Here is a 25,302-nt window from a genome sequence, read left to right as displayed (position 1 = left end):
CACACACACACACACACACACACACACACAACACATGCAATCACACTTTAACCCATACCGCCCTACACTCATATAAATAGTATTGGTAAATACAAACATCTTTTTTTGCAAATTAGAAAAGTGGTTGATGCATAGCAACAACATAAATAAAAAAGATTTAACAAAGGCAGGAAATGAAATGGGTAGTTTGATGATGGGTCTTTTAAGAATTGTTCCCAAGCCACCATAATATATTTCTACTACGGAATAATCAAGAAGCATCTAGAAAACAGCTAACTTTAAAAGTGAACTACAATTTTCTACCAAATAAATTAACCTAATATATTGTATTACGAGTGGAATCCAATTACAAAAGTCATTGTTTGCATACATTTACATTATTTGAAATAAATGACACAATAATATTCTTTATTAATACTATTTATTAAGAGTCAGAAATTGGTTGTCAAGTAGTCCCACCCCACAGAAAAAGAGTTCTTGCCTTTCTATTTTGAGCTGAAAATAGTGCGCTATATGCGTAAATTAAACAAAAGTGATTTATAGAATTGTAAATAACTATTATAATGATAATAAAGACTCCCTGTCATTGATTTAATGATATGTATCGGCTATTTCAGAGTTCATTTATGGAAATAAAAAGTTGACAGAGAAAAGGAAGAAATATCGCAGAAAAATAAAAACATTGAAACGCACACATGTTCTCTTTTTTTTTTATTTAAGAAGGTTTTGATTGAGTGATGAGTTTGCACTCTGACGAGTAGCACAGATGCAATAACAGAGAACCGACTCTGCAAATTGTAGGAGTGGTACGCTGGAAACAATGAAAACAATGAAAACAGCACGTGATAGATAGCTCAGTCAAAAGGTTAACGGTAACTCACAGACAAAACGTCTTGTTTTTAAAAAGTGCATTCACAAACATGACAAATACTCTCAACTCATGATGTCTATTTTTATGTGATACAAAATATGCATACCTGTTTTTAGATTTGTCTGTATTTCTATACATAGATATTTCTTCAAAAGGATCACTTTTTTTCTTTTTACAAAGGTTAAAAGCAGGGTTGTGGTCATAGCAGCTTCGGATATCTCTAGCTTCTTTACCATGTAACGAGATACACATAGTCTCAACAGATATCCAAATAAAACCTACGATTTTCTCTGTTGTTCAACTCAAAACGACATACCGTCTTTATTGAAAGAGATATTCATCAGTGAAGCCTGCAGTTTAGAAAAGAAATGGATCAATAAAACGCTTGGGCCATTAAATATATTTTTGTATACCCGCTTTTTTGTCAATATCATAAATACTAAAGACACAGGACAATATTATAAGACAATGCTGGGAGACTAAATGTAAAGATTAAAATAGTTCAAACATTATTTTTTTCAAGTTTTCTAGTTCATGAGAAAAAGAATATCAGGCGAGCACAGAAACACTATATTTCAGTCTTTTCTTCAGTCTATCCACGGCCCTTTTATATTTAAAAGAGCAATCATAAACAAGGTTGCCAGACAAAGGCCATACTGTCTTTAAACTCTTCTGTTTTAGTCCAGTCCAGACAAGATTCTTGCCCATTATAAATGAGGCAGGATCTTGGTTTTCAAAATAATTCATAAAAGCAGTCAAACATACTGATAAAAACCAATAAGTACCATGCAAATCTTGCAAGACGACATATTCTCAAACAAGAGACAAAATATTCTTCGTATAGGCGAAATATCAAGTGAAGAGGGAATGGATGAAAGGCAAAGACCTCTAATCAATACTAAATACTATATTTCCAAAACCAAACAAAAAATATTTAATCTGTACATAATATAGTACGCATGAGTTCAGACTGGATCAGCAGTTTATTTCCTTCTTGGAAGACTCTTAGTCTTTGCCAAACGCCTACCTTGGAATAATACAGAAAAGTATTTTTAATTGATCCCAATCTCTTTGTTCTCCTCCATAAATCTGGCGAACGGACGGACGGACCCGACATCCATACCAGCCTTCTCCATACCCGTCATGGAAGGGCTGTTTCCGGTGTGAATACGGTCCATTCCTCCCGGCATGGGTCCCAATGAAGTGATTCCTTGGCCACCGAGGCTGACGGGCAGCTGGTTGATGCCTCCATTCTGGATCACAGAGATCTCATTGTTCTTCATGGCAAGCCCGTTGGTGATTGCGGCGGCGTACTGGTTCCAGAAGCCCGGGTCGACGTTCATGGCCCGAGCCGCGAGATCCTTCTGGAACATCTCGCTGAACTTCATGGCGTCCCCACCCAAGAGGGCCATGGGATTCTCTACGGACAGTCGCCGACCCCTTCGGGCTGGAGCGTTGTTCCACATGTGTGTTCCCATGTGTACCTAAAATTAGCAAGAGAATAAAAAGAACATCATGGGTGTTATTGGGAGACCTTAACAGTTCAAGGCAAATACGAGATGCACACATTTTATTGTATGGATATGGAGTCGATCCCAGAGTATTACTTGTTACATGCAGTGTTTCCCCTACCATTGTCTTGGCGGGGCGCTGCGCCCTGCCAACGGAGCCCCGCGCCCTGCCTGAAAATTCAAGGTGTTTTTTTTTTTTTTCTTTTTTAATTTACTTTTTTTTTTTTTATTATTTAAAAAAATATATATATATATAGCACCAAATTGCAACTGAAGTAATATATCTACGGTCACTTTCACATTGAACATGTGCTCTTTTATTAAATAAACTAAACGCCTATGTTATTTATCCAATGTGCATGTTTCAGTGTCCACAGCCTTGCATATTCACATTCTCCCTCCGCTCTGTTTCTGAAGGGCGGGGCTCCCCCCCCCCCCCACACACACACACACGAGAATGCACACACTCACAATCAGAGACAAGAGCGGAGGAAAGGAGGAGAACAACAGCTCTGCAGTCTGCCCGTTTGTGTGTCCCCCCAGTTTCAATTTTGTTTATTATTATTTTTTAACCGCAAGCCGTTATCGTCACAGGAGAAGGACACACACAGCCTGCCCAGGTGGACGCGCGCGAACGCGACAACGAACGTAGCGTGCGCATTCTAAAAATAGCTCACAGATGGTGAGCAGGTACCGCGGTTTTGAACTACAGTATTGAATTTGACAGAAAACAACAATCAAACGCCAGCAGAAGAATAGTCTAATGAGTTGGGTGAAAAAAAAGACAGGAGATGTGAGTTGGTTTATTCAGTAAATTAGCTCAGGATAATTGGATGTTCTGTCACTTGTTGATGTGAGGCTAATGCAGGATTTGCTAGCTTGATGCTACCGACATTTAGCGGCAGTGACTCAACAAATTGCCACTTAAAATGTATCGTCAGCAATGTATGACAAGCAGACTGCTTGTTTAATGTTAGACTCACACCAATAGCTCAATATGATCATAACACGATTGCTTTCATATCAGAGATCAGATGAGGTGGAGCTGCGTCCAGCAATAGAGGATGAGGCAGAGAGAAGCAGCAGCAGCACAGGGTTGCAGCAGGTATGTTATATGCTGTAGTCAGGTGATTTAAATGTATCAATGAAAGGAAGAAGTGTAGGCTACATGATAAGAAGGGAATACAGTTTGAATTAAAGTAATAAAGTACAGAGTAACACTGTACTTTATTACTTTTTAATGTACAAATACTTTGTTACTGTACGATATCAATAACAATAATCCACAGCCCCTCTCTCTGCTCCAAAGGATAAAAAAAATCTGGGTGCCCCGAATTTTTTTTTCGAGGTACCCGAGCAGCATCCTGCCAAGGCAGTAAACCTAGGGGAAACACTGACATGGTATGCATTTTTACAACCACAAAGATTCAGGTAAAATCCTAAGTTATGCTGTATTAAACTGGATCATACCTTCAAATTGCCCTTTGTGGTGAAAGCCCTTCCACAAATAGAGCAGGCGAAAGGTTTTTCCCCGGTGTGTGTGCGCTCGTGGATTTGCAGAGCACTGGCTGAGGAGAAATTCTTCCCACAGGCGTGGCAGTTGTGCTGCTTAGGAGTGCGTCGTGGAGGTGGGGGAGCCAACATCGGGTTGATGCTGGGGCTCATGGTGCTCTGGGGCGCTGCAGCAGGAACATGGATGCCCGCCGGAGGGTGAGAGTTGTCGCTCAGAGACATCGACCTCCCGTGTCCGTTCATTTCCATTTTGATCATGTTCGATGCAGTGCTGGCCAAATTAGGAGTGCTCAGACCTTAAAACAGAGAATTGAAATGCATGTTTGAATGCTGTAGCAATATAGTTACACAGTCACATTTTTTAAACTGTGAGCTATGGATAGAAGATGAATATATTAGACTTGAACATTTAGAAATTACACCTCTATGTAAAACCCCACTTCATTATTTAGGGCTAATAACACTTTTTTGTCTATTTCTATTTTGAGACTACATTTTGTTCAACTTAAATGATGCATCATGTTTAAGTTCATTTTGCACATACACACCTCGATCTCTATTTAGAAACAGCATGCTGAAGTGGCTCTCCTCCTTGATAAAGTGCCTGCCAGGTTGAGTGGCAGTCAGGTCAAGGGCCCCGGTGCCTTCAGTTGCAGAGAGCGGAGATGGGGTCTCTGATTTTTCCGACTTCACTGTTGCAAAGCCAGACAAATTGTTCTCCTGGCCCTCTTCTACTATCGTGGTGCTGTTGCTGTTGATGTTATTGTTGAATGCAGCTGGGGATTTGGATCGCAGGCTCTCGGAATTGCTGTGAGCTGGGGAAAAATGCTGCATCGAGCCGGAGGACTCAGACAAAGCAGGGCTCCGCAAGCTTTGACCTTCAGCATCCCCCACAGCAGAGAGGGAATCAGTGGCAAAGCAATCAGTTTCTCCTCCAAAGCTGATGCCGTTCTGCGTAGGCTTCTGACCAAACGAACGGGTCATGTTGGTAGTGGCGTCGATCATCTTCATCTGGTTCTCCATTGCAGCAATGCTTGAAATTATGGAAGTTGGTGGGGAGCACCCAGGTGAATAGGGTTTACATGGGTCTACTTCTCCCTCTTTGAAGTCGGGTTCATCTTCTATAGCTTGCTCCATTTCATCCAGAAGGTCGTCATCATAACTACTCATCGCATCCATGCTCCTCTCATCAAAGGAGAGGTCAGTGTCCATCTCCTGCAGGCTTTCTGGGACAGGGGTGTTTGGTATCTGCCCTCCCATGTGCATACGAATGTGTTGCTGCAGCACGACGGCATTGGTGAACTTCTTCTGACAGATAGGGCAGGAGTGTTGGACCCGGAGTGGTGGTTTGGATCTATGGACACCAAAGTGTGTCTTCAGGTTTCCCTTTGTGGTGAATGCCCGCCCACATATCTTGCATTTGAAAGGCCTCTCACCAGTGTGGATACGGTAGTGCATCTTGAGGGCACTCTGGCAGCTCAGAACGCGATGGCAGATGACACACTGGTTTGGATCAGTCATCTTCTTGTCAATGTTCTCGACAAGCTGCTGCAACTTTGATGTCTCCGAGGTTTGCATAGAGTCTAGGAGGCCTCCAAAGGGAAACTTGGCCTTAAACTGGTCTGAGAGCATGGGAAGGACAGGATGTGAGACAGGGCTAGAAATTGAGCTTGGGCTAGTGATGGGTTCAGTGAACTGGCCACTACTGGACGATGAGGTTGAGGTGACGGTGGAGGAAAGGACCACTTGAGTTAGTGTAGTTGTGGTGGTGGTGGTGTTCTCTCCTGGCCTAGTAGAGCAGCTTGGGGGAAGGAGAACACCTTCAGGTTTCAAGAGAGGAGGTGCATCACTACCTAGACTGGGCTTTGGGGAGGGGGACATAGTGGTCATGCCAGAGTCAATAGCAATATTAGGGGACAAAGATGCACAGTCGCTTAATGGTGGAGAATACCCTTGAGGGGACCTGTTAAGCGGTGTGAGGCTTAGAGACTCACCATAACCTCCCATCATACTCGGCAGCGTAGGAGGAAGCTGGAGCCCAACGGAGGTGGGATTTGTGGAGAGGATCTGTTTACTGTCGAGCCATGTGGTTACAGGTTTTTCCGGCGGAAAAGACATTCCATACGGGATGCCTGAGCTTGTGGGTACGTTGTCCAAGTACTCTGGCACAGGGTAGGGGTTCATCTGAACATGTGGGTATTTCTCTTTGTGCCTCTGGAAGTGGACTTTCAGATTTCCTTTAGTAGAGAAACGGTTTCCACATATGTTGCATTTGAAGGGCCTTTCTCCAGTGTGTGAACGCAGGTGGATCTGTAGGGCGCTGTCACTGCCAAACACCTTGGCACAGAACCGACACTTATGCTTGAAGAAGGGGTCCTCAGAGCTGGGCTTAGTGTCAAACACAGACACATTTGGGGGCTTCCCCTTGCGGTGCTTCATCATAGCAGAGAGGGGGTCAAGCGCATTGGCTGTGGCTGCTATGCTGGCCAGCGGGTTGGGGAAGATCACGCTGCTGGATGAGCTGTGAGGTATCAGCGGTAGATTGGAGGCAGAGCCCATGAGGCTGCTGTGGCTGAGCGAAGGAGGGGTGATGGAGTTCCTGGACAGAGCTGAGCTGCTGATGCCACCACATCCTGTTATACTACTGCTAATGTTGTTTGTGACTGATGATGAACAGGAGGGGAGTAGAGATGACAATCCGTTGCCACTGGACGAGGGAAACACCAAGTTATTTGAGCACGTGTTGGGTATTGAAGAGTTAGATGGCTGACAGCTACTGGGTGTTTGAGAGAGGGGCCCTTCCATCCCTGAGGTCAAGGGTGAAGGGCCTTGAGCGCTGAGCGTCGCTGGCAACCTCACAGGCATCTGATGGACAGGGGGAGTGATGAAGTTGTGTAGTTGAAGCTGACTTGCGATAGGAGGGGCACAGGAGGAAACAGGCCCTTGGTTTCCAGCAGCATTGCTGTGATGGTTGTTTAGAGCAGGCTGTGAGGCAGACTGCCTGTTCATCAGTGCCACCTGACTGCGTATCTGCTCTATCAGCTGCAGCTGGTGTATCTGCTGCTGCTGGAGGGCCATCAGCTGGTCCAGGATCATGGGAATAGCCATGGTGGAAACCCCACTGCCCACTGCTGCCCTTACGCTCTGTGAAAACTGGGCTACTGCAACCCGGGTGCCATGCAGGGTCTCCAAGGTAACATTGGTGCTTGGCATGGCGTAGCTTGTAACAGCGGAGGGGACCACATCATTGAGCTGAGGTAGGGAGCCGTCTGGTTCAGGGGATGTCACATCTGTCTCGTCGAGATCCATATTTTTTTCTGGTGAAAGCTCTAGCTCCATCTGCTCATCCTCGTTTTCTTGGAGATTGACCCCACTTAGGGTTGCTGTCTCTGGGATGTCCTCCCCCTCACCAACAAGACTGTGGTTGCCCTCCCTCGGGTCCTCGCTGTCAGCCTGTTCGCTAGAGCAGCTGGGTACAGGGGAGAGCTCTGTAGTATATTCTTGGGAGGGGATAGGTGTGTTCTCATTGTCATTAACTATGAGCACCAGGGGGCTTTTGGTGCAACATTTTAAATGTTCACAGAAGTCTGACCACTTGAAGAACTCAGCGCAGCACTTCTCACAAATGTGTGTCTCCTCACTGCCGCTGCGGCTCTCATTCCCACTGTCTGCGTCTTCCAGCACCTCACCTAGGGCTAAAGGGAGTGGAGGGGGTCAGGAGAATGGAGGGGGAATGGAAAAGAGGGAGGAGAAGGCAACAAAAGAATAATTAATGAATAAATAATCGATAAAGAATCCAAACATATTTTGCAGTGCAGTGCTGCACAGATTTAACCTTTCATTTTTTTCCTCTCTTTTAACATAAACCAAATCAATATTCTTTTTATTTTTTTACTCCGAACAAATTGCCCTAGTTCACCAATTCTCAAGACCCAGGTTTGTGCCTTCACACCCTCTCCATAGAGCAGCTAATAATTTTCTTTGTGCAATCCATCAAATTATGAGGGCCTATCAATTGTGGATACTGCCGCTTAATGAAATTCCATAGAACCTATTGATTTCCAATATTTCATACAATTCACGGCTGCCTCATCTGTTGGGTACAAATCAGGACTTTGATGGCCCTATTAGGATTCCCCTTTGCTATCAAGCCAGGTCATTTCCACCTGAATTTCAAATGCCTGGGCCTTGTCATTTAGCATTGCAAAGGTAATACTTTAGCCTTAAATCTAAGCAAGGGACTATACTGGATTACTCTTTTCTTATGATGTCAGGAAGAGTGATTTGTCAGTGTTTCAAAAGCAGAAATCGGATGAAAATGTAGCACTTAAAAATATCCTGTACCATTCGCCTTTAATTTGAAAATGTACACTGTATGTTACCAATACACATACAAATGATACATATCATGCCCACTTTCAAATGCTTTTGGAAATGTTTTGAAATATACAACATTGCCTTTCAGTTAATAAATGTATCTGTCTTACTTTCCCTCCTTCTCCTATGCTCTCTAAAATGAGACTCAACAAATTACATGCTAGTGCCATGGCAGCGCAGTCTCTTGATTAGTTACACATGTTTAATCAGAGTTTTAGGAAGCCACTTCCTCTTCCATACGCAACCATCAAGAGTCAAACAAACCGACGCCACACGCTCTGAGCAAAGACCAAATTCACACCTGATCAAAACCGTGCAAAAATGCCCTCCCATTTTTGTTTATTTTTTTTGTTTAAACATGGTTATACTCTATGTGTGTGTATATGTCTTTCTTGGCCCTATATACATTTCCCTTTCATAATGAGTGGGAAGTGAGCTCAATCACTGCCACAGCAACCTGCACATACTCTATTTCAGAGTCTCCTGTCCGGTATTTAGTCAAATACCCAGGGTAATTCTGGCGATACCATTATTTAGCTACAAAATGAATTATGTTACATTCTAAAAACTATAAAAGAGGACAATTTAACGGGCATTATTGCCAAAAGGGTGATTTATTACACAAAAGTACTTTCCCTATAAAGACACTTTATAAAACAAAGTTGATTGATGACTTATTCATTTTGCCAAAATAGAATCAGAGCTACAAAAAGTGCAAAAAAATTGCATTGTAATTATTTGTAAACGGTGCAACTGCATATCACACACACACACACACACACACACACACACACACACACACACACACACACACACACACACACACACACACACACACACACACACACACACACACACAAAAGAGCAAATGTTCCTGAATAAAGTTAGTAATGTATTTAATTTACGCAAATGTTCTACCACTAATCATAACAGCGAAGCTCAACCAATAAGCCAACAAGCCTGATCTGTCAATATAAAAGATAAAATGACACGTAGTCGTAGATGGTGACATAACATCTAAGAACAGCTAAGACAAATACTGCCATGGAGGATTTCACATATTCACTCAACACTACAGGTCTTCCTATGTGTTGCAAGTGAGCTACAGTGAGATTCATCCAGTGCTCACGCTCATTACAAAGGTTAAAACGGAACGAGCCCTGGTGAGGCAGACATGAAGCATTCATGCCAATTACAGTGACTCATTAGTAAAGAAATTCATCACTCCTCCTGTAATTTCTGGCCAAAGGGGGCAGGAGCTCTCAAGGTGTGGTGACTGTAACTCAATTAATTATCAACAGAAAGGCTTTGGACAGGCTCCGCGTTCCCATCCTCAATGGGGCTGGGGCTGACAAAACACGATATTATTTGACTTAATCATGTAAGGTTAAATTAGAAATCCGAAGAAAATTGATTTAGCAATATAAAATAAATCTAAATCCGTGACGGTTCTTTAATTATCCATGTTACCTCCCCCCTTGATTATCCAGTGCAAAATCATAATAAGAATTGCATTAAAAAAAAAATGTTTTCCCAAAATGATTATCATATTATTTATACCAAGTGAGAAGAAACGTCAGGGACATGTGACAAAAGTCTTAAAATCTCCTTAGGCCGGCAGCGGACAGCAGAACTCATTTCCATAATTGGGGGTTGAAAGGTCAGCGCAAATGAGTAGGCATTGTGTTGAGCTGATTAGTTATTAGAATGGTATTACTGTCAATCTCTTTTATTCATTCATACAATTACAAGGGGGGGGCTTTGTATGCCTCTGACCTCACACACACAAACGCACCGATACGTTCTTTCACACATATGTTGACGCACAAATGACAAACACATGCTTTTTGCGGCCACTGCAGATAAATAACTGTAGTGTATGTATATGGCTATCTTAGCAAGTTTCCTCTGTGAAGTGATATTGTTTCTAATATGAATCGTACATTTCATTGTTTTTATTTGAAAAATAAATACATTTTTGAAAATATCCTTTTTACGGGGCATTTTCAGTTTCAGACTATATTTTAAAGAATACTATAGCCTCAATAGCTCAACACTGCCATTAAAAAAAAAAAGCCTCAATGAAATTCTCGGATGTGGATTTTGGATGTGGCTTCTGACATTTTGAATATTGCTACAATTACTCAATATTACAAGACAGGCTACAACAATTTCCCTATTTCCCACTGTACATGCCAATAAGCTTAAAATGATACAATTTGCATTCATAATTACCATTCTCTCCTGAAACAGTGGGACGCCATCGCAGCTGTGTAAAAGCGACATTGTGTGTATTTTATGTATTTGCAAGACAGTGAGAGTGTGTGTGCACTAGTGTGTGAGTGTAGGGGGTTGTATTGATTTTCCTATGGCATGAGAAAGGAAAGGATGAAAAAAAAATCCAATCCGTTTTCCATTCTTCCAAGAGTCTTCATTTACTCAGATGCAAATATTAAGCTTGTGGATAATAGTGGGATTGAGGACATTGGATCCGTGTGTCCGCTATCTTGCTCAATAATCGTTGTCATGCTAACTGTAACCGCTAATCTGACATATTATATCAGATGAGCTATTCATCCTTTCCACCGATCCTGTGAAAGCCATAGAGCCGAGCGTTGATCAATTTCAAATTCCTTCAATCTTAACAATTTCAAGATCCACTTACTGAGCACACACACACACACACACACACACACACACACACACACACACACACACACACACACACACACACACACACACACACACACACACACACACACACACCATGACACTGGTAACATGTTACGGTAAAGTCAATGGTGTCTAAAGGGATTTCAAGTGTTTTGTGTCTTCCATTTCCTATTTGTCAAACTGTGCCTTTTTTTTTATTAACCTACAGTAATCTCTAGCCTCACTAGAACCGCCCCCTCCTTCTGCCTCTTCAAAAAGCATTATTCTCGAGCATCTGGGGATAGTTCAGGACCGTTAAAGAGAGATGCATCACTGTGGGTCCTGCCCATGTTGGGAGGGGAGGGCCAAAAGAAACAGGCCTCTGGCTTCAACAATTTTGGAATTCTTTGATCACACATCCACAACTCTATTCTCGGGGAAATTTATTATTTTAAGTCATATTTTTTAAGTTTTGACTGATGTATATTGACTTTTGTGACTTGTAAATTCCCATTTGAAATACTGAATCTGTTTTCACATTGTTGAAGCATTGCATTTATTATTCTAATATTATCTTATAATATTTGTGTGAATCTTTAAAACAGCGGATTGTTCAAAAATAGGTTTGTCTGCACACTTCCTGAAAAGTAAACACATCTGAACGCATGAGGCATCTCATCAAATGATCCTATGCATCATGCAGAGGCTCGAGCGCCTTCAACACTGCTCTGCCTGTGTGTGTGTTTAATGTGTGTGTGTGTGTGTGTGTGTGTCACCGGCCTGGTCAGCCGCTCTGCAGAGTGGTACAGTCATATCTGCACTAACAGAGAGGCCTTTTGTCGTTGCTTGCAGATGTGCGGCAGCCAAAACATTAACGATTTGTTTGTGCAAGCATTTGCAATACAGTATTCAATGACGGCACTCTGTCCAGAGGAGTGTGTCACCCGGTAAGATGGTTCTCTCTGGATGTGGTTTTACAAAAGAGTTGGAGATGAGGAGGCTTTAATGGAAGCTCATCTTGCAGCAGGTCATATTTAATGGTCTTTTTTTTACATGGGTTTGCTTCAGCTAAATTCAAATAGTTATATTTTGAAGTAAAACAAACAAAACACCTCGACTGTCAAACTGTTGGTCCGTGGCTTCACTTTTTGAAAAGCTAAAATCCCCTAAACAAAATTAATCTTCAGAAAAACGACTAATGACGAAATGTGCCTCTTCGGTCTCTTAAATCTGCTTAATGTCAAAACAGTCCTGTCAAGTCCTTCCTCTCAATCAGGATATTTCTTGTTTGTGTGTGTTTTTTCGGCGCAGGGGGGTAATTTGGACACGGCCATATCTGAGTGCCTTCTTTGGCACAACTGTGTGGGTGGTCCAGGGGCCTGCACCCAATGGTGAGAGGGGATTAAAACAAAAGCCAAACAAAAGCCCTACTGCAGGGGAACCGTGTTGTCACTGTCAGCAGGGATTTCCTCACTGTATTCCATATGTTTTGAACCTCATAACCACGGACATTCCTGATTTGAAGATTATGTTTGCGAGAAAGGGAAACTTAAACATTGGGATTGTGTTTGAGGATTCAATAAAGACGGTAATGAGACATATCTGTGAAAAAGCATCAAAACTAAAGCCTAAATGTATGCTCCTTTCTAAAATTATCATAGAGTGTCTCCTAAGATGAAGAAAATGTCATTTTTTCCAACAAATAACATTGTGAAACTGTTCTTTTCTTGGTTGAAATTGATCATGTACGTCTGAAGAAATGTATATTTTCAACATCCCTCTGAACACAAGTGTATCACAGTGCAATACGTACGCCACCACTTCCCACACATTCCACATGCACACCTTGAAAGGCACTGGATGCAGAGGAGGAGGCGGTGGCCGGATGAAAAGCCCGTCGCTGTTCACACTTTCTAGGACACGAGTATGCTGCGCTGCCAAGGTCAACGGCACACATGTTCTAATTGTACGAGGAGCTTGACATCAAACGGCAGGGCCTGTCCGACCGGGGCTAGACAAAGGTTAAGTCAGCAAGCTTTGTAAAAGCACTCCTAAGGAGGCCCCCCCCCCCCCCCCCCCCCCTTCTGTCCCTATCTGAACACACACACAACCCCCAATGCCCTCAGGGGGCAAGTGTCAGGAAGGCCTGAGGAGGAGATGATATGCCAGACAAGAGCTTGTTGGCACTTGATTTTAGTTTTTCATCTTTATTGGCACATTAAAGGGATCCTGACTGAGCTGCAGCAGAGTGAAAGACATCCATTCACAGAGGTCTGATCAAAAAATAAAGAACACAGAAGGACAGGTTTACATCCTAGTTCCCTAATCCGGGGACTATTTTTCTTGCTCGATATTTCACGAAATGTGTCCTTCAGCTCAATTTGAACGCCATCCGAATGCTTGACTTGCTCCCTAAAACCAGCTCGACATAATATAGATTTCAAGTCTGAATAACAATTGGAACCTTTGAGTTCCTTCGACGTTATATGCAATGATTTGTCAAGACGATTGATGGTCAGGAGCTGCAGCACGGGCACCAGAGAGTCTGATCATGCTGCAGTGATACACCGCAGTCGTGACATTCGTCCGTAAGGAAGCTTTCAATGAGTGTTATTGGGTTTATCTAAGTGTATGGGCTCGCTGTGCTCTACCAAAGGCTTGGGATTGTTTCACTGTAACGTACGTCTGTCATGGAAACAAGCGAGCCAGTATAGTGCTCCGATGAGGACATGCACGAACATTCCTCGGGCACTTCCAGTGTTAAGCACAATGGCGTATAGGTTACAAGGCAGTGTGTTTGCTTTATTTTAATGGTAGACATCCATGCAGAAAGGTGTACAAATGATCAAAGAATGTGTGGAGCCCTGAATGTTCTGGATACTGCTTTCTTTATCACAAATTGCAGGAATATTGTTTAACTGAAATTAAAATCATCCAAATGTTATGACTAAAAAAGGTTTTTTTTCCTTCCATGATCCTACAGGAGAACAACCTGATGGATAATCTACCAACGGGTTACCTCAACATTAAAACAGACACACTGTTCAAATGTGAAATCGCCCTGGAGAAAATCAAGCAAATCGGACAAAAAGAGCCAAGAGTCATCAGTGTGATTCCCCAAAGCCCTCACACCAACATTTCCCCATGCAAAGAGAGCTGCTCCCCAGAGATTACATCACGCATTTCTATTGTAAAGAAGCCCTGCAAAGTGTGTGAGTGTGTGACTGGGTCTGCGTTGGCCAACATGAGCCAAATGGAGAGGTATAAATAATAGCAGTGATTTTCTTTCTTTTTGGAAGTATCAACTTTAAAAGAAATACACATTTTAGAGTAAAAAAGTGATTATGTTAATATTAAAACACTATATTATTGTGACTGTTGGTTCATCTATGAAATTATTAAATCAAGTACTCCTCATAGATACAAAATTAGATTTCTTCCTCCTTTTATACAATGTTGTTTTATAAAAATACAGCAATTACAAATACTTGAATTTCAAAGAATCGTAACATTTAGAAAAACATCATGTTCAACAGGATTTTTGAAAATAAAGTACTATTTCTACGGTTGTTCCTATAATTCCAACGGCTTTCTGAAGATGTGACTTTAGCACTATAATGATCGTTTTATTGCGCAAAAGGCTGAGTACAGAATGCAAGATGAATGAGCCTTTTTTTCTCTCTCTCGCATGGCGAGGACGAGCCCTGTCAACCGATGTTGTCGACATTGTGAGCAAAAGGGAACAAATCAAGTGTGCTAAATTTATGTGAGGGGGGTAAACAAAAACATTTCCATAACAAAACGCAGGCTTCGACCTGCAACAGAATCCGCACGTCGCTCCTAGGAGAGCCAGACAGGCGCAGGGGGACAAAAGACTGATTCAAAATCAAATGTATCTTTTTTAACGGGTTTTATTTGTATTTATTTAATTAAAATATAAATCGTCGCATCTCTTTCTTTCGCCGAATTAAGAATTTAAAAGATGTAAAATAATTTCAAATATTTCCAAGTTCTTAAATTGTGTGTGCATGTGTTTAAGCGCATGCACAAGTCAACTGTAAGATTTCAAAGACTAATTTGCAAAGGAGCCTCCAATTTTTTAAATATATATTAATATTAAAATAGTGATATTTTGAAGAAAGGCTTTCAAAAAGGCCTCATGCACATATTACAAAATTGTTTAAAATGAATACATTTATGCATTAAACACTTTAATCCTAAAAGTCGCCGATAATGTGACCAGATGCAGGTTAGACAGATGTTTAGGGGATAAAACTAACTCGACTTTTTAAAACAACAAACTTGCGTGTCTACTAAGAGAACCATTTCTGACTTAATAACGCTGATGTCAAAATTCCATATTTAAGAAATACATCTTATTATAAATCCGGATCCAGTTTCCATTTAAAGTCGAACTTAAAGAAGTTTAAAAGCTGCTGAAACAGAGTGAAATAAAGAAAATACAGCTAGTGTAAAGTGTAGTGACAGGGGAAGTTGTCTTGTTTTGGAAAGAGGAGAACTCAGCTGGTTAATTCCACTCACCGTGCTCGGAAATCACCCCGGCTATTGCGGGATCCTCGTCCGACTTGAGGTGCTGCGGCTTGGCTTGCTTGCGTCGGGACATGCTGCTGCTGGCGTGGATGTCGCTGCTGCTGCTGCTTTTGCGCTCCGTGATGCCTCTGCGTTTTGCAGATACATCAGCGGAGAGCGAATGAATCAACACGCACACACACACTTAAAAAAAAAAGTTCGCAAATAGTCTGATATATCTGAGAGAGAGGAAAGGAGGGGGACGCAAAAAAGGAAAAATGTTCAGTAAATTAGCCGTTGCTGCTGCTGCTGCTGCCGTCGCTGCTGTTGTTGTGCGTCGGATTGCGCATGTCGGTATAATAATTACGATAGTGAATAATGCCTCGCGATTAATGGCACCATGTGAAGGTGGGGAGGATTGGCTGAAGTCCAGCGGACGCGCATTGGATATGGTAATGAGGGACGGACTGAGCAATTAGCAGCTTCACTCTCAGACTTTATCCGTCTCTTTTTCTCTTTACTATCCAACCTCTCTCCCCCCCCACAACACTACACACCAAATCTCTTGTTATGCCCGGGCTCACGGGGGGGTCTTCAACAAGGGAACGTCAAAACCCCTGCCTCCTTTCACTGAGGATTCACAGCGTTTCTTCTCCGAGTATCATCTTCATCACTTTGACCTTTATGATCCCATCTTCTCATAAAGTCTCGAGAGTTCTGCTCCGTTATAGGTAACTTTTACTCCTCCTGAATTGGACTCTTTAAAGTTGTCTCTTCATGGACACGTTTCCGCTAATCATAAACCGGTTGATGTGTAAAAGTTATTCACACAATTCACACCTCTTTTTGAATCGTGTTCAAACTTTGACGCGAAAAAGCAGATAAGCAGCCTCCATATCAAACACTCATTCGTCCCAGAAGAAATCGCTTCTCCTCGCGATGAAGTCCACCTCTTCCTCCTCCTTTAGCTCCCGGTTGCCCCTTCGCCTCGGTGCGCTCTTAAAAAAAAAGTACCTTTTTTCGGGATATCTTGAAGCGAAACACTGAAACGCGGCTGCTTTCTTCCAAATTAAAGCATCACTCAGTGTCTTCCCTTCTGCCGCCTCATATGGAAGCCAGCTTTGGAAGTTATCTTGTGGCAGACCGCTCCGGTGTCTCGGTGTCGGGCACGGCTCGGTGTGTGTAGGGACTGCGCTGTGTGTGAGAGTTAACCCCCAAGCTGAGGTTCAGCCCATTGCTTTCAGCCACCACTAGGATGTACCACCACGTTACTGTTCAATGGATCGTCCTCAGACTCCAGTGAACACCCAGATTTGACCTCCCATCATACAATATCTCACACCAACCTGTTTTTGTTAGAGATAGACATGGAGATAGGGATATGTCATATTAATCTTGCAGTATATTTGATTTATGAGAGGAGATTTTGTGGCTTTACGTTGGCTACATACATTTAGGTTCACTTTAATGTAAAAAAAGAAATACGCACAGTGTAAAAGTGTGTCCTTTGCTGGTCCAAGTGATTAACCTGATTACATTTAAATGATTGTATATCGTACAGTTGGTTTATCACTTTAATATATAGCCTATATGTAAAAACTATACCTTGCACTTTTAGCTTTTTGCTTGAAAGTAAAATACGTAAATAAGGAGAAACGATGTTGTGTGCATCGATTTGAACTCATTGTGTTGCTGAATAAACACATTAACCCTTCACGTGGCGAATTTCTATTTGCATTAAAGTCTCCGGATGCATGGGTCATATTAATGGGAAGGGGATTGGAGGGATTAAGATATTCGAGGCCAACTGGCATGTAAATTAGACGGGCAAAACGTGCATAAATGTTATTGATATACATAAATTGATATTCATTATTTGCATGTATTTTGTTTTTGCATTTTAAACGTTGTAATTTATCCTAAAATAGGGCTTTAGATTACGAAATTGTTTATATAATATTTTTGTTTTAATGGGAAATTTGGTAAAAACGTACAATTCTAGATAAATAAGAAACCTTTTTTTACTGTAACGATGGATGAGCTTTTTTTCAGTTAGGGAGGGGGGTTCGGTTAGAGCTCCCCCCTCCTCTCTCTCCCCCCTGCCACCCCCTCCCTCTCCCTCGTGTCTGTTTGACTTGTCTATTCCCCTGTGTGCACCTCATATGAGAGACAAATCTGTTGTCAACAAGGTCGCCCCGCGCGCAAACTTTCTTCTCCCCCCCATTTCCCTCTCTTCCTCCCCCATCACCTCCTTTAGAAGTTATGTCCAAAAAAGCCTGTTATTATCTGGTATTAATAGATTCTGCCCCAGGAAGACAAAATCAGCTATTGATAATTGCAAGGAGTATACGGCAGCTACTGTATCGATCGGCGTGTCCTCCACTCCCCTGCTGCTGCGAGATAAGGAGACACACTCTTTAGAGCAATATAATTTCTTTTGACCTATCTGCTTGCTACAGACTTATGATGAATAGCCAGAGTGGCTGAAGTCCTTTATCACAAAAGTTACCCCCTTGATATAATATTGATTCTTTATAACAAGCTCGCCACACAAAAATCAAACTGTCCACTTGGCCATCATCATCATCAATATCATCACAAAGGCGGAGGAATGAAGATCCCTGCGCCTCTACAAAAAAAAAAAAGAAATAAAAAAGGAGAGCCTTTACAATCTCCCCTCTGTAAGGCCTAATCTTTATTTTGCTGATGATGAAAGGAGAGGGGAAACGAGGCAAGGTGCCATTTAAAACGAGCTGCCATTTAATCCGGTATAGACACACATACAGGAAAGGAGGGAGGGGGGGGAAGATCCAGAGTGATCAGGTCTGCCAAACAGCTTGGACTTCTGGGAAAGTCATTCATTTGGTAGGATTTTTTACAAGTGGCAGAAAGGGTTTTGCTGATTTTAGAGTCTAAACACCAATCCTAGTGAAAAATAAAAAGACCCACCTCCCTGGAACTATTAAAAAAGACCATGGATTTGGGGAAATATCACCAAATGAATAGCTCTGCAGAGGAAGAGTAACACAAAAAGCACGTTTGTTTTACGACACAGCTGACACCGGATGCGCCCCAGCAGCATCTTTTAACCTTAAAGAGAAGAAGGCTGTTTCTGCTGCATAGCTGGAGCCCCCCAAAGAGGGCTATTTCAGCGGGGCCAGTCTCTCTCCATTCACCGGGAGAGGAGAGAGAGCTGCTGGTGGAGGAGAAGCGGCGGTGGGGGTGGAGGAAGGAGGGAGAAAACCTGTAATCACCCAAACAACCGCTTTTTTTTTCTCGTATTTGTTCATCCCCTCTGGTTCCGTGTCGCAAGGTAAGAAAAAAGGGGCCACTTGGCTCCTAATGCTGGCCCTCTCTAGTGTGCATCATATAGTGCACCGGCTGACTTCTCTAAGAACTCCTCTCCTTTTCCTCTCCCCTCTCTCTCACTCTGCAGCATCTGTCTCTCACTGCGGGAATCGGAAAAAGGGGAGGCCGGACCGCGAGGAAGTCACCGAGAGGTAAATTACGCACGTTTTTGATTTATCATGTTATCGTCGCGGATTGTAAAAAAACAAACAAAGAAACGTGCCAGCACTACAGTTCTCCATCAGATATATTTTAATACGAGTCTTTTTTTAATCTATTGAGGATTTTAAAGCAGGCGATTACATCGATAGAGAAGCGCAGGATGAGAAACCGCGTCCCTCAGTGTCCGTCAGTTTCCAATCAGACGTCTTTGCGCCGTCGCAACTGGTGCCAAGACACGTTCACACACACACACACACGCACACACACACACACACACACACACACACACACACACACACACACACACACACACACACACACACACACACACACACACACACACACACACACGCGCGCGCGCGCACACACATACACGCACATGCACGCACACCGCAGGCTAATGTGGCAGCCTATGGCACACTGGTAAAGGCTTTGATCTGCACCAATCAGCGGCGACTTGTAACTTTTTTTCCTGATATCGGATGATCATGACAGTAGTCCCTGCTGGGTTGATAGTTATTATTGTGTGTGTTTATTAGAAGAGATGTGGCATTGCTTCATTTCTTCTAACTTTATAATACTGTTGTGTATGTGGCAATACATAGTATTACATTTAGTGAAGTTGATACTTTTTATGGTTTTATTATGACATTCCTTTAGACAAATAGGCTAAATGTATATAGGTTTATGTCAACTTATGATGACATGTTGGATATTATAGATCTAATAAATTGTTATATATTAATTATATATGCAAACACTGACTAAATATTGTGTCACCAGAGTGAGTTTGAAATGATCACACATTTTTCTCTTTGTAAGTATATGATTCTAATATTTCTTATGGTGTATTACACAGTATTCATAGGATTATGAAACCACATGCTCATTAGGGTAAACTGTATTAAAGTGTGAGTTTTATTAAATTAACATCAAATAAAACACTTAATTTGTCCTCGGGTGGCATTTTGTAGATGCACTGATGGTACTTAGAGACACATAGTTATATTTTTATAAAATTCCTAAAATATTTAAATACTGCCTTTTTTTATATAGCATAATTTAGTGTTGTTTTAAAGATTACTGCTAACTTGTTAGTGTGTTGGGTGATAAACAAAGGCTCTTTCCATTTAAGAAGCCATGCAAAATGTGTGTGTATGTACGTGTGTGTGTGTGTGTGTGTGTGTGTGTGTGTGTGTGTGTGTGTGTGTGTGTGTGTGTGTGTGTGTGTGTGTGTGTGTGTGTGTGTGTGTGTGTGTGTGTGTGTGTGTGTGTGTGTGTGTGTGTGTGTGTGTGTGTGTGTGTGTGTGTGTGTGTGTGTGTGTGTGCGTGCGTGTGTGTGTGTTGTATTATTAGACACTGAGTGCAACTATGGCAGCTGGATGACATGACATGTGAGAGAATGTTTTTTTTTCTTTTCCTGACATGTTTTCCTAGCTTTTTTCTCTTCGCTACACACCCATTAGTTGTATATGTAAAACACACACACACACGTGTGCACACACAATTTGATACATAATTGTGGACATCATGCATAAGTAATGACTATTGTAGCTGGGGCTCTATTAAGTGGCAACTGGCTGTGATCCTGCTCTGAAAGTGTTTTACTCTCACATTTATCCCAGAGTCACAGATTAGGAAGGCGTCTGAATCACGTGTGAACTGTTTTCACATCAGACCACACATTTTTCCAGTTATCATATCATGACCTGCTTATCTCCTCCCCTCAAATGAGGCCGGCTGAGACGAAATGTGACAGGCTGCTAGTACCTGAGATGAGTAAAATGTGATCTGACTGCTCCAATCAGGCCTAATTGAAATGAATTGAATCAACCCATTTCTTCTGCTACTGTAATTAAATTAGTAGCCGGGGTGTAATTGGGACATCGAGTTGGCACTCGAGAGAGGAGATGACAAAATGCTCATTGCTGCCACCAAAAGAATATGTGTCAGATTCAGTGTGAAAGGCGGCTCGCCAAATGCTGGCTGACACGTTGACATGGCGCCTCACCAGAGGAGACGACAAAAAAAACCTCACATTATTTGTCAGACTGAAACACGGCCAAATATGGAGGGTAATATGTTAAAATAATGCGATTGACAAAATATGCAGAAAGTATAGAATCAAGCATATTCACTGTAGTGCATATCAAGCTGATCTTATAACATGCAACAACTTGTTTTTCCCGTGGTGCGTGGTGTTATTTTTTAAGTTGAACTGATAAGTTGATCAATGCTTTGATCTGCATTTACAATTGATAGTGTGACAGGGACTTGTTTGATTGTTATGGGTGTACCTGAACAGGGACTACAGATGGAAATGTGCCAATAGCTACATTTGGCATAAATCCTCCTTTCTTAATGTGTTTTATGCATTACTCTTGTTGAATAAAGACATAATAACAATAATAGTTATTTAATTAAAGTCCATATTTCTGTTTTTCTGGGAACTTAAAACTCCAAAAGTACTAACATTTTTATAACTCAGCTCAGTATAAAAATCGAAATTAATAAATAAAGAACCAACAGTTAAAGGCAATCAAATACAAAGTCTATTGTAGTCAAAAGTCACTAACGCTATCGGCTGATATCTGATATTCTGTTGCAGCCTGATACTTGCAACAGATATATCGTTCTTACCCTCCTAGATAAGCTGTAGGGTCGCCGATTAAAGTCCACGAACAGACCTAAAAATGGAGTGTGGACTGCTACTTGGGGAGGTCCCAGTTCACCTCCTGCCCTGCCGTGGTGTCCTTGAGCAAGGCACCGGACAACCCCCTTCCCCCCTCACTCCCATTGCTCCCCGGGCGCTGTGTAATAGCTGCCCACTGCTCCTAGTACTAGACTCCTGGTTCTAGGATGGGTTAAATGCAGAGGCCACATGTCACTGTGTGCTGTGTGCTCTTCATGTGTGACCCATTAAAGAGGGTATTCATCCTCCCATTATTCTATTCTATAAAGATATATGTTAGAACATACATTTCACTGCCTGTATCAAATATCTCACATATCAATTTGGCCCTCACAGGAAGGGAAAAGGCTTTCTACTGCTCCAATAAGGCCTTGGTCATCTTGAGGGTGTAATGGCATTTCCAAGAACAATGAGCAGAACAGGGCTAAAGTCGCACTGATGACACTTAATCTCATTGGAATTCCTTGTCAGGTTTGACCTTGAAAGATATTAGCCACTCGACGTGTGTGTGTGTGTGTGTGTGTGTGTGTGTGTGTGTGTGTGTGTGTGTGTGTGTGTGTGTGTGTGTGTGTGTGTGTGTGTGTGTGTGTGTGTGTGTGTGTGTGTGTGTGTGTGTGTGTGTGTGTGTGAGTGGGTGGGGGGGGGGGGGGGAGTGGTGCCTGTGTGTCTCTGTCGGTATGTGTGATTGCAGGTTGTGCATGGGGGTATGTATTGGTGTGTGTGTTCTGAAGTAAACACAGGAGAATCTTCAAGGCCTTTACACACCAGGGATGTGATGTGATGAATGTGCAAACATTTTGCATCTAAACTATTCATACCGGCAAAATGTGCAACAAATGTAACGCTTGTTCAATCAAATATTCAAAACTGATTTACTTATACAGCTGACTTCACATCTTTCTCTGTTTTATTGAGTTTCCTTTTTCGCAAAATGCTAATGAACTTCACGCTAATTTGAGTACTCTTGTCAAAGGTTTGTAGTGTAGTTTTGCAGTCTAGGGTTTTATTTTGAAATGTTTGAACAGAAGGAGGGGATCCGGTATGTGCCGTATTGTCCATAAAGTATTACAGTGTATTTATCTGTGGCTATACTGTAATATCCTCTATAGTAGCATATACAAGTGTTATACGTTAAGGATTAAACAAAAATAGATGTTTTGATCTGATGCCTGTCCCTCATGAGAACGCAATTATTTGTCAATTTTCTGAAAAATCAACCTTGTTTTTGGAAACAATTACATCTCTTAGGCGCACTCAATATCTGTACTCATTTCTGTTTTAAAAGTATTAATTATAAAAAAAAGTGTTTTGTTGTGCAAATTATTTAAATAAAACAACATTAAAAGCCTTTTGAGTAATGCTTAGTAAGAAAAGTAGGGGGGGTGGCTTCGGGGCTATGCATGTGCTTGGGAGCAGCCAGCAGCCAGACCAGTGGGCTGCAGGGATCTGTTGGCCCAGTGATATGTGTGCCACCGTGTCTGTTCAATAGAGGCCTTTGAATTTTTAAACAGCATCAGTTACTTCATACTGTCGCTGTTTTGGCACCATTTGCCTTGCTTAATCCTGGTAAGTGCATATCTACACTGTCTTACTGACAGCGTATAGGTGTGTGTGTGTGTGTGTGTGTGTGTGTGTGTGTGTGTGTGTGTGTGTGTGTGTGTGTGTGTGTGTGTGTGTGTGTGTGTGTGTGTGTGTGTGTGTGTGTGTGTGTGTGTGTGTGTGTGTGTGTGTGTGTGTGTGTGTGTGGAGATGTTGCACAATGATTCAAATCTAATCTATCTCTAAAATGAAAATATATTTTGATCTATTACCAGTTACAATAGACATCTGTTATGTGAATACACACTGCTTTTTGCAAAAGCTTAAAAGATTGGAAACTATAATGGAATAATCTTTACCAAGGTATTATATTTTACCAGCTTGTAATATTATCCATTGTGTGAAAAAATCAATTTAAAAGTCACAAGCAACTTGAGCTCTAAATTCCTTCTGAATTGAAGTATAGAAACACCTCAAAACTGTATGTTACTTAGTACAGTTCTTGAGTAAATGTTACTTTCCACCACTTTTGCAGCTGCTGCTACCGTTGCACATCCTTTGTTGTGATTTCTCTGCCATTAGGAGTGTGCGAGTAAGTGAGGTTTCTTATGCCATTTAAAAAGGAAAGAAAAGGCGGGAAACAAAAGACAATACCATTCACAAGGTTCCGCACATATACAAAGCCAGCCAAGTTCTAACAAATCCCACTAAGGTCAGAAATGTTTGTTTATGCATCGGCTCCTGAAATGACTGCTTCCTTTCAGACAACACTATCTTCCAGAGAGTTTGATCTCGCTGTTCCCACAACAAAGATGCGTACAATGCAAAGTACGATAGTCGATTGCAAAAGGACTGCAAGCTCTAAGAGCAGCAATTAGAGTTAAAGTGATACCTTAAGTCAGGTGTCCTTAAATAAGGTAGTGTAGAAACAGTATTGTTCTGCCCCTAAACAAAACTAGAAAGGGCCAATTCTGACTTTTGTTGTGGAATAAATGAAGAAAAATTGGGACTAGGTTGTGCATGATCTTTTTCTCTTGGCCTGGTATTATTGTTTATGACTCAATAAGTGAAACAAAATGAAAAAAAGGTGCTACAACGCAGTAAAATGCTGATGAAAGAAAATGCATAGAAACCAAATTAAATTAGACCCCAGGACAATGTTCAGATGTTACAGATACCTGCGTGCTATATGCCTGAAAAACAGAAAATGCCTCTGCGTGGCTGTGTGTCTTTGCCAGGATAAAGTGAAGCTATTGTGAGAACAAACAAAGCTTTTAAAACAGGAGACACTAAAGTCTTTATTGCTGTCAGAGAGAGTTAGCTTTGGCTATACACAGATTTGACATTCCACCATTTACAGTTCTCAATGCACCGGCATGTCTCCAGTGCTTCAGCCTTTCTCTCTCCATCTCCCGTCTCCACGGAGAAATATTTGCACGGTGAACCCTCCTCCGTGTTATGCTGTCCCCTCTTTGTCCCTACATTGACTTATTTATGGTAACCCGCTAATGAGCTATACGGTCTTTTGTAGCGAGAGACAGCACGTGTAAACATTTAGATTTTTTTTCTTCCCCTCAAGTACACGGCGAGATCCACCAAATTAAAAGACACAAAGTGAAATGAAATCACGGAGCAACCTAACACCTGATCAAATACAAGGTTACCCATGCAGTGTTTTGTGTTTTGCCGTGTTAATGCCCTATGTTGCTATCAGTCTGGCGTGTGTTTTGGAGGACTGCCAGCCAGTGGAGGAAGAGCACCTATTTTGTGGAGAGGTAATTGCTACACAGTAGCCTCTGATTGCCAGGATCTTTCACTGGGAACGGCCCCGGCTCCCTTTTCACTCGCGCCGACAGCCTGATTACAAATCATCTTATTGATTTGATGAGTGCAAGATGTTTGCTAATAACTGTTCTCATACCATCTGTTAATCTTTGTTGTGATTAAAGAGGTAATCCCAATACCCATTATTCCGAATGACAAGAGCGGGGATCGTTCTCTTACACAAGCTTTAGCCCCTCACAGGCCATGGGAGGATGGGGTTTGGGGGGGGGTGGGTGTATCAAGGGGGGTGCAGTACCAAGGATATCAGTGATCTCCGAATGCAA

The 25,302-nt window shown here is 41.9% G+C and overlaps 2 protein-coding genes across 5 annotated transcripts in view; one reads left to right on the top strand and one right to left on the bottom strand.

Moving 5' to 3' along the window:
* LOC307047616 (uncharacterized protein) overlaps positions 1 to 25,302 on the top strand; it is a 309,906-nt gene that overhangs the window by 232,866 nt on the left and 51,738 nt on the right. For 3 of the 4 annotated variants that reach the window (XM_079694642.1, XM_079694644.1, XM_079694641.1), the window contains exons 2-3: positions 13,907 to 14,135; positions 18,890 to 18,953. In XM_079694642.1, the coding sequence (XP_079550768.1) occupies positions 13,907 to 14,135; positions 18,890 to 18,953 (293 nt within the window). Of the gene's footprint in view, positions 1 to 13,906; positions 14,185 to 18,889; positions 18,954 to 25,302 lie in introns of all 4 variants that reach the window. The other variant, XM_079694643.1, reaches the window with a different exon arrangement.
* sall3a (spalt-like transcription factor 3a) lies at positions 695 to 16,882 on the bottom strand. Its single transcript, XM_079694634.1, has 4 exons — positions 15,466 to 16,882; positions 4,443 to 7,589; positions 3,853 to 4,190; positions 695 to 2,355 (listed from the first exon to the last, which is right to left on the bottom strand). Exons 1-4 carry the CDS (start codon positions 15,545 to 15,547, stop codon positions 1,924 to 1,926), a joined length of 3,999 nt encoding a protein of 1,332 aa, XP_079550760.1. The 5' UTR covers positions 15,548 to 16,882; the 3' UTR covers positions 695 to 1,923.

This window comes from Notothenia rossii (genome assembly GCF_949606895.1).
Source record: "Notothenia rossii genome assembly, chromosome: 7".
NCBI classification, from domain to species: Eukaryota; Metazoa; Chordata; class Actinopteri; order Perciformes; family Nototheniidae; genus Notothenia; species Notothenia rossii.
The sequence above is the reverse complement of the archived record's forward strand: the minus strand, read 5'-3'. Positions and strand labels throughout refer to the sequence as shown.

Excerpts from the sequence above, each read along its gene's own strand:
- sall3a (XM_079694634.1), bottom strand. The coding sequence starts at position 15,547 with ATGTCCCGACGCAAGCAAGCCAAGCCGCAGCACCTCAAGTCGGACGAG. Across the intron at positions 4,191-4,442 it reads GTTTCTAAATAGAGATCGAG|GTCTGAGCACTCCTAATTTG; the intron begins GTGTGTATGTGC and ends CTCTGTTTTAAG. Across the intron at positions 2,356-3,852 it reads CCACAAAGGGCAATTTGAAG|GTACACATGGGAACACACAT; the intron begins GTATGATCCAGT and ends TGCTAATTTTAG.